Source organism: Lathyrus oleraceus, chromosome 1 (genome assembly GCF_024323335.1).
Source record: "Lathyrus oleraceus cultivar Zhongwan6 chromosome 1, CAAS_Psat_ZW6_1.0, whole genome shotgun sequence".
Taxonomy (NCBI): domain Eukaryota; kingdom Viridiplantae; phylum Streptophyta; class Magnoliopsida; order Fabales; family Fabaceae; genus Lathyrus; species Lathyrus oleraceus.
The window spans coordinates 388,987,868-388,998,003 of NC_066579.1; the positions used below are offsets into that span (position 1 = coordinate 388,987,868).

At 31.6% G+C, this 10,136-nt stretch overlaps 1 protein-coding gene across 1 annotated transcript; it reads left to right on the forward strand.

Annotated features, from left to right (window-relative positions):
- The first annotated feature begins 2,948 nt into the window (after positions 1–2,948).
- On the forward strand, positions 2,949–8,720 carry LOC127073507 (triacylglycerol lipase 2). Its single transcript, XM_051014672.1, has 9 exons — positions 2,949–3,265; positions 3,476–3,592; positions 6,874–7,014; positions 7,247–7,357; positions 7,508–7,651; positions 7,772–7,812; positions 7,936–8,015; positions 8,149–8,244; positions 8,321–8,720. Exons 1-9 carry the CDS (start codon positions 3,071–3,073, stop codon positions 8,647–8,649), a joined length of 1,254 nt encoding a protein of 417 aa, XP_050870629.1. The 5' UTR covers positions 2,949–3,070; the 3' UTR covers positions 8,650–8,720.
- Positions 8,721–10,136: the final 1,416 nt, after the last annotated feature.

Sequence of the window (10,136 nt, forward strand, 5' to 3'; positions counted from 1 at the left end):
TCAACACGAGCGAAATCCAATCAGATGTCAAAGGACAAACTTTCACCCCTCCTCTAAACACACCTCCAATTGCACTTTGAAGGGTCATGGTGATCTCCAACCTCTAAGTGAAGGGAGAAAAATATCCTCAAAGTATACCACCGAGCTACTCCCAAAACATCTACGAAGGTGCTGGCGGTATAAGGGTGCTCATTAGTTGAAGAAGCCCTAATGGATTCAAGGCAGGTCATCACCTCATCTGTCCTTGCAGCAGTTATGGTCAGCCGAATAATATACTATAAAAAAGGGAGAGTATTGTATCTTTACAACTCCTTCTATGAATTAAATACTATGGTCAGACCAAATCTAAATTGCCCACGAGGCAAATAAATTTTAAATTGTAAGGATAATGAGCAAGCCTTAATGTTGCAACAACTCACAAAGTTAAATACATATCAAGGATACAAAGTTAAATAAAGACACAACTCAATAAGGTAAAATATATTTATAAAACTATTGTCATCATAGTCAAGGCACAACAACCTAGCAAATATTACAGGAAAAACAAAAAAGAAGAAATAATCAAGTTGCAACTCCCGGAGCCGAAGTGCCCAAATCATCCCCATAATTCCTTTTTGGAATAGTCTTGAAGGGGTCTAACTCTTCAATAGAAATATGGGTAGTAGGACAAAATCCCCTCGCTTATTCTACGACTTGACCATAGACGCCATACACATCCTGCACAGTTCATTAGAGGGAATCATGGAAATTCTCCCGCAAACCGTCAACCTCTCATTCAAGAGCCTTTAGAGCCTTAATATGAGTCTCTGCTTCCTGCTAAAGAGTTTTACGATCCCCCTCGACACTGTGGTTCACTTTAGTAACATCATCAAATGCTTCTTAACACTGATTTTCTTTGCCTCAAAGGGGGACTCCAACTCAGTATCCTGGGAGACCAGAGTTGAAGGAGAGTTGTGCATCTTCTCCTCCTCTTGTAAAGGTTCAGTAAGTTTGGTCTTCTCCAAAAAATTGCCCAATTCCTTATGGTAGGTCGAGCACTTCTCCTCCATGGCTTCATTTTTACCCTTCCAAGTGTCCCTCTCCTTAATAGGGTTTCCTAAAACCAAGATGTCTCCACTTCCAGCAGCAGACAAAATGAACAAGGAAGCAACCCGATATGTAAGAAGGTGACCTCAGAAAGAAGCTCCATCTTCTTAACCTTAGATAAGTTTTGGATGAAAAACATATCTTTCATTGATAGATCAACAATATCTTCCTTAAGGGTGAAATAAATCCGAGAGGGAAGAAGAGAAAGCATTCATAGGAAGAGAGTTAAAGAACCCGAGGAAACATCCCCGGATAAGCAAATCCATTTAGTATAGCCCTCCACCAGAGGGGAATGTTAGTCTTCATTCCGACCCTTCTCGACTGAAGCAAGAGACGACGACATATCCTCCACAGATGGAGTGGCTGACGCATTAATGAGTCAGTCAACGCTGAGAGTAGGAACCAAAACCTTGGTATTCAAGATATGAGCAATGGTCATAGAAGAAGCGTTGGTCGTATGAGGGGGTGCCACATCCCGACCAAAAGGGCCAATCTTGATACCGTGAGCATTGGAAAATTTGTATACCATTTCTAATTTGTCCATGCTATCTACAAGATACAATCACACGTGTAAAAAAAACTATGGGACTTCGTCCTCACCAAATATTTCTCTCCTCACTACACGGTCAACCGCCCTCACGATCACATAAGTATCAATTTGATTTTTCCTATGCTCAGAGGAAGACTATTCACTGGGGTCAAACCCTTCTTCATAACTAAGTCCTTGAAACCAGGAACATAGATCCTTCTTCATAACCAACCCTGATATAATGATCTTAAGAAGGAAGAAAAGAAGACGCTTTCCAATAAGAGCGCTTTTGAATGAAATTGAATGTCAAGGATTGTGAAAAGTTTCTTCGATGCTCAACCACTCCAATATATACGCAAAGACGGGTAAACAAACCAGATCAACGGTTAAAAAGAGTTACAAAATAAACACTTAGCTTTCCCCTTGGAAGCATAGAAAAACTCGAGTGCACTATAAACAACGTCATATCCTAACTAATCATTTCAACCCATGTGTCAGGAAGATGCGACGAAACATTTCAATGATAAAAACACATTTAATGCGCTTGTTTCCCGCTACCTTTTCAACTGACTCCAAATGTTTCACTTCTAATTCGAATAAGACAACATTCTTGGAGGTCGACCTCAATCGCTAAAGACTTCCCCGACTCCCTAAGCACCCGACAAGTCTTGTGGGCAATTATTCTAGGTCAGTCAAATGCCCAAATGACGAAGACCCAAATCAACTCAAATCCACTCCATTTGATTCAAGGTATAAAAGTCATCTCACAATGAAATCAAGATATACTTTCTCATATCTATTTTTCACTATATTCATAATGAATCTTGAATTGACTAAAATGTTGGAATTTTAATCTTGTAGGTATACTCCACACTATCATATTGGAGACCAATATCATCGATTCAGAAAAAACATAGGAAAACTTTGGATGAAACACTTTATAATTTTTTTTTATGACATACTATAAAGAAAGTCAGTGAGAGGAGGAATCCCAATACAAACTTAATGAAAAGAGTGCTCCACGCTGCATATGTAACACGACAACAACTTAACATATCTGTTGGCATCATAACATCATTTACACATATGAATAGTAACATATCAATTTTCAATGTGTCACTATCTTTAATTTATTGAAAGTTGAAAACGCCACATCCATTCACATTAATTTGCTAAATTGTTACCCATAATGAAAGTGTACCCGAAGCATTAGTGGCCCCACCCAACATCAAAAAACCCACATACTTTCACGTTAAGAAATAACTTTTAATTCAGTCAAGTTAATGTATAGAAAGAAAACAGTGTAGACCAAATTCTTTTTCCTTTTCACATTCCATGTTTCTCACTCTTTTTAGTCCATTTCACATTCTTTATGTTTCTTTTATTTAATGTACAAAATACTTAGTATAAAAAGAGAATAGTTCTTCACCATTCAAACATTCAAACCTTGTTAACATGATTCTTCTACACTTGATGCAGTTATGTGTCTTCTTTCTCCTTTTCTTAGTTGTAGTAACTTTTTTTCATCAAGTTCAAGCTTCCAATTTTGGTTCTTTTAGTAGAAAACAAGTTGGAATTTATCCTACAATGAATGATGGCATATGCGCTTCTTCTGTTATTGTTCATGGATACAAATGTCAAGAAATTCAGGTAATAGTAAAATTAATTTATGATATAATCCCATTGATTCATTCAAATTTTAGTTAAATCCAATGGTGGTGCTTAACAAATTATGTTTGAAATTATAACAAATATGAAATATTTTTTGCAAAATTATAATGATAAACTTTATTATATCAAATTTAGTATATAAATTTATACATATATTTAATCAAATGTGTGTTTCATTTATTTTTTAAGGTTGTAACAAAAGATGGATATATTTTAAGCATACAAAGGATTCCAGAAGGTAGGAATGAAGCTAGAAATGAGAGAACAAAGAAACAACCTGTGATACTACAACATGGAGTATTAGTGGTAAGTGTAGCAAAATTCATCCGCATCTATTTTTCAACTTCAAATGCTTTTTTCATTGTCATTAGAATAATATAATGAATTGTCTTATATTTTATATTTTGATAGCTTTTAGTATTAGAAGAATAAAACTATCTACTTACCTAACAATATACTAAAATTCTCTTTGTTTTTAAATACTTTTTTTAGCACACGATTTAAAAATGCATTATCATAAGATATTATACCTTTACTAAATTAATTTTATTGATATATTAAAAGTATTGTATAAAATAATAATTAAAAAAATAAATTTAAAAAATAGCAACTATTTATACGTCAAAATGATATTTATTTTTAAATAAAATTTATTTATTAAAACGACAAGCAATTTAAAAGATAATATATATTTATAAATAATATAAATTCTACTCACAAATATCTTTGGTGAATATATATATAACGATAAATAATATATAATTACGAAAAGCAAAAAGTAATCAATAACATACAAGATCAAACAATTAAAAATAAGTGTTGGGGAGCACTCTAAAAGGATCATAATCTCATAAAAATATCCACTCTACGAAGCAACACAATAGAAATTTGTTGGAGCTTAAACCGTCAGACTCATCATCAACACACCAAAGGAACCACAAACAACACTAGAAACTATCAAACACTTTTAGAACATATCAAAACTCTTATCCGTTATTGATCAAACACTTGATAGGATTTTTAAGCTAATCAGAAAGATGACGAGCTCAATTATGACCTGCTAAGAAACAAATTATAAATCCAAGAAATACTCTTATGATCTAGAAAAAGATTTATCATTATGTACCGGCCAGATGATCAACAACACAACATGCCAAATAATAATAAAATCACCCTTTGATATAGCCTAGGCTTCTAAGGGATGGAAAGAATTTAAAAATAATGATAAGGTCCTTAGGATAGAGTCCATTGCATCCATAACCATCTAAAAATCCTATACCAGACATTATAAGTTAAGCTATAAACCTATGAATAAGTTATTGCAATCTTATCCTTATCAGGTTAACTAGAGGTTTCAAGGTAGATTCGAACCTGAGGGTTGGTTACTATTAGCATCCCGAAGTACCTACAATGAAAAGACTAAATCTTTCAATAAAGGGGTCTACATTGATCTCAATCAAGATACTCTTATGAAAATTGACCCCAAGACATGAAAAACGATCTCAAACCCCCTCATAATAACTTTGATCAACCATAAATTTTCAATAGAAGGATAAATCATGATTAAAATATCATCGACACACTGACGGTGGGAAACCTTCAAATTAGAGGAGCCTAATTTAAACCATTTAAAGAGACTAGTATTAGAAACCCTCTTAACCATCCCAATAAGACTTTATGCCATGATGAGGAAAATGGGAGAGTTAGAGAGTCTTCTTGCTTCACATCTCTTTGGATCTTAATCTCTTGAGTTGGGGATCCATTGACCAACACATCCAGATTTCCAAAAAACACATGGGATCGGATCCCGAATCTCTACTTATCATTAAAATCGAATATAATAAGCATGTAATCCAAGAAGCTCTAGTTAACTTACTAGTACACTTTCTCAAAGTCAACTTTAAAGACAAGACAAACCTTTCTGGTGAATTTAGACAAATCAATCAGCTCATTAACAACCATTACTCCATCAACCAACATTTTTCTTTTTAAAAAGGATGATTGGTTAGAAGAGACCAACTTGTCCATCACCAAACTTAGTTTCTTAGCAATATTTTTGCTACCAACTTATAGAGAGATCCTACCAGAAAAATACGCCAAAAGTCTTCCAATGAAGAGAACTTCTTAACTTTAGGAATAAAAGGATGCCATTATACATTTTTATTAATAAAAGATATTGTTAGTATTAATTTTTAATCGAGAATCGTGGCCAAAAGACAAAGTAAACAAGCAGTTGAAAGTTATTTCTTTTTTATAATTGAAACTTGTTTGAGTTAAGAAATATATGGTAGGTGTGGTTAAATAAAATACTAGTGAAATATTTATAACTATGAGATTCAATCTAAGAGAGGAGGGTTGAATTAAGGTTGCCTATTTTTTCTCAACAATTCTTAACTTGTTAATTTTCCGGAAATTATGAATATCTTATGTTCTTAAGATAATAAAATGCAAAAAAAATTAAAGTGCTGAAAAATAAAGGACACAAGGAAATTATACTAGTTTCCTTTATAATCATGAGTACATTTTATCCCTTCACACTTTAAAAGATTTTCAACTATTTTTAGATCCTTGTACAAGTCTCACGCAAATACTTCTTTATAACCTTCTAAAACATGCAAAAATACCAACCATATCGTGGACTTTGAATCACCCAAATTCAAAGGAAATATTTCATAAAACACCAAACACTATGGTGGATTTTGAATCAACCCAATTTAAATAACCTTTTTCACAAAACACCAAACACTATTGTGGAATTTGAATCAACACAAATCAAAGGGACTTTTATACAAACTACTTATCACCGCAAACTAATGATTAAGTCATAATACACTTTTAGTAATTTGAATAAACTTGTTTTTTTATTGTACTCCAAGTAAATGATTCTTCTCTTAATCACAATTCAAACTTATATATTTAAGTGCTTATAATGTTTGAATGATATGAAATTATATGTATGAAAAAACATTATTGAAATTCTTATATTTGCTAAGAAAAGATGCATATGTATAAAACATTTTCATGAAGGTTTGCTAAGGTTTAGAATGAAAAATGGTGATTTTACTTTGGTTATTATCAGAGTGTAACCGGTTACCACCGTTAATGTTACAATTTTTTCAAACAGAACCTTCATGCAAAAGGTTGCACAAATTTTGTAATAGAATACACCACTTTGAAAATTGAAAAATTAGCTTTGTAATGGTTTAGCTTGAATGATTTTGACGCATGATGGTTTAAAAACTCTAGAGATGAAAATGTATGAAATATTCTGAGCGTGATATAACATAAATTATAATAAACCTTTAAACTTGATCATTTAGGCTGATTCTTAGCTCTATTAGCTTCATCATAGTTCAACAATTATCCATCAATATTTCTTCTTTGATCACCATTATATTTATCAATCTTAATCATGATCAAATATCTTGATTTAGGCTTCATAATTGGCAAACATTCATCATGTGACTTTTAAAACAATTTCTTCTTTGATAGTCTTCATCAAAATTATATTTGGTAGAGGATAAATATCTTCTTCACAATATTTATGTAACCATATAATTTTTGAACATTGTACAATGTGAATACAGGATGGTATGACATGGCTTATGAACTCTCCAGAACAAGATTTGCCTCTAATTTTAGCCGATAAAGGTTTTGATGTTTGGATTGCTAATACTAGAGGAACCAAACATAGTCGTCGACATGTCTCATTGGACCCTTCTAACCCGGTTCGATACTTTATGTTTTTTATCATTAAAAGATGAAAATATATATATATATATATATATATATTATATATATATATATTATATTTATATATATATATATATTATATATATATATATTTATATATATATATATATAAATATATATATATATATATATATATATATATATATGATTATTTTATAATAAATTGAATTTTTATTAATGAAACTTTTATATATAATATTATTGTAGGTCTTTTGGAACTGGTCTTGGGACGAACTTGTTACATATGACTTACCAGCTGTGTTTGATTATGTGTACATTCAAACGGGAGAAAAGATTAATTATGTTGGTCATTCTTTGGTACTGTATTACTTACTATTTTTGTTGCATTTTAATTGTAATTCAAACCAAAAGATTATAACTAATATTATTTTCATATTTCAACAAACGTAATTTCAGTGTTATCTATAAAAATATAAATAAATAACACTATAAGAGTGTGTTTGGCAGGGAACTTTAATAGCTTTAGCTTCTTTCTCCGAAAGAAAATTGGTTAACCAGTTGAAATCAGCAGCTCTATTGAGCCCTATTGCTTATCTGAGTCACATGAACACTGCACTAGGTGTAATTGCAGCCAAATCTTTTGTTGGTGAGGTACATAACAACACTACTTATTTGAGTTATGGAACACTTACTAGTATGAAACACTCATAGTGTTATACAATGTAGTAAAGACCTTTGATTGATATACTTTCTTTTTTCTTTGTCAAACAGATAACTACACTAATTGGTCTAGCTGAATTTAATCCAAAAGGGTAAGAACATAGAACTTATATTGTAACATAAGAAGTTTTCTCTTAAATTTTGAAATATTTCTCATTAATATATCTATAAACTATTTTCATTATTTAATGCATTTTTTAAACTTGCTTGAATAGATTACCTCTAGAAGCCTTTCTGAAAGCTGTTTGTGATAATCCTGGAATAGACTGCTACGATTTAATGACTGAATTAACAGGTCTAACTTTATGCTTAAACATATTAATAATTTGATTTTGATAATATTTATTCTCTTTTGACATTACAATATAATATACATATTTATAATATACGAGTTTTATGACTTTACGTGATAAAAATGTCTAATTCAGGTAAAAATTGTTGTCTGAATTCTTCAACTGTTGATCGATTCTTGATGAATGAACCTCAATCAACATCAACAAAGAACATGGTACACTTGGCTCAAAGTGAGATTTTCTCATCTACCTTTTTACTCTAAAAAGGTGACAACGCCAATCTTATGTATGACATTACTGTATGCAGCTGTTAGACATGGAGTTCTAGCAAAATTCAATTATGTAAGACCAGATTACAACATTTTGCACTATGGACAAGTAACCCCACCAATATATAACCTATCAAATATTCCACATGATCTCCCTCTCTTCATTAGCTATGGAGGACAAGATGCACTTTCTGATGTTCGTGATGTTGAGAATTTACTTGATCAACTTAAGCTTCATGATGTCGATAAAAGAAGTGTTCAATTTGTGAAAGAATATGCTCATGCTGATTACATTATGGGGTTCAATGCTAAGGATATAGTGTATAATTCTGTTATTTCATTTTTCAATTCTCAAGGTAATACTTGATAATATTACAAAGAATATCATGTTGTAAGGAACAATTTAAATGATATGCACTAGGTTGTCACTAGGATCAATATCCAACAAATTAAATGTTATGCACTAGGTTATTTTATTATAAACTTGCAAAAATTATAAATACTCAATCAAATAAAAACTCAAACACACATTTTTAAGGACTTTAAAGTTGTAATGTACTTTGGGTTAAAGTGTAAAAATATTTTAGAATAATAAATTAATAATTTGAAGTTAGACACACTATTTTTATTTTACAATTGTTCTTCTTATTTTACAATTTATTTATTTTCTAACTATTATAGTTATTGACAATATAAAATTATTTACATCCATAATATATAAATTTAATTCTTTTAAACATTTCAATTATAATTGAATTCTAAGTTAGTATTTTTCCTTTAAATTGATTAAAAACGACAAATGTGCACTATTTCACATTTCCAATTTCTATTGATTAAAAGGAAAACACTAATAATAAGCAATTTATCATCTCCATAAATTTTTTGAATTATTCATCTTTTAATTTTTCTCTTTTATGTGAGGATATGACTCCTCTCTCTCTCTCGCTCTCTCTCTCTCTCTCTCTCTCTCTCTCTCTCTCTCTCTCTCTCTCGATCTCTCCTCTCTCATCTCTCTCTCTCTCTCTTCCTCTCTCTCTCTCTCTCTCTCTCGCTCTCTTCTCTCTCTCTCTCTCCTCTCTTCTCTCTTCTCTCTCTCTCTCTCTCTCTCTCTCTCTCTCTCTCTCCTCATATTCATATATCTAGAATATAACTCTCTCTCTCTCTCTCTCATATTCATATATCTAGAATAACTCTCTCTCTCTCTCTCATACTCATATATCTAGAATAACACACACACACACTATCTCTCTCTCTCATATTCATATATCTAGAATAACACACACACACACTCTCTCTCAATCTCTCTCTCTCTCATATTCATATATCTAGAATAACTCTCTCTCACACACACATATTCATATATCTAGAATAACACACGCACACACACACTCTCTCTCATATTCATATATCTAGAATAACACACACACTCTCTCATATATTCATATATTTAGAATCACAACCATTAACATTAATAATTAGTACATGGGTACATAATACATTAATGTAAATATTTGGAAGTGTACCAGATTAAAATTTTACAACAATATAAGAGATGAAATAATTCATCGACGATAAAACAAACTCTTCATCACAGCGGAAAGACGCCCCGCCAGGTCTCATGAACCAAATGAGACATTTTATACCAGGTTCAACTCACGAATCAAACTGAGATTTTCACGGACAATCTCACAAACCAAACGAGAGCTTTTATTATCTTAGCTCACAAACTAAACACCAACATTTCACAAGAGATATTACACAATAGATAATCTACACTTTGGTAAACTACAACACAAATCTCATCACCACAACAAACAAAAGTCCCACTAGATATTTTTCACTCTCAAAGAACTA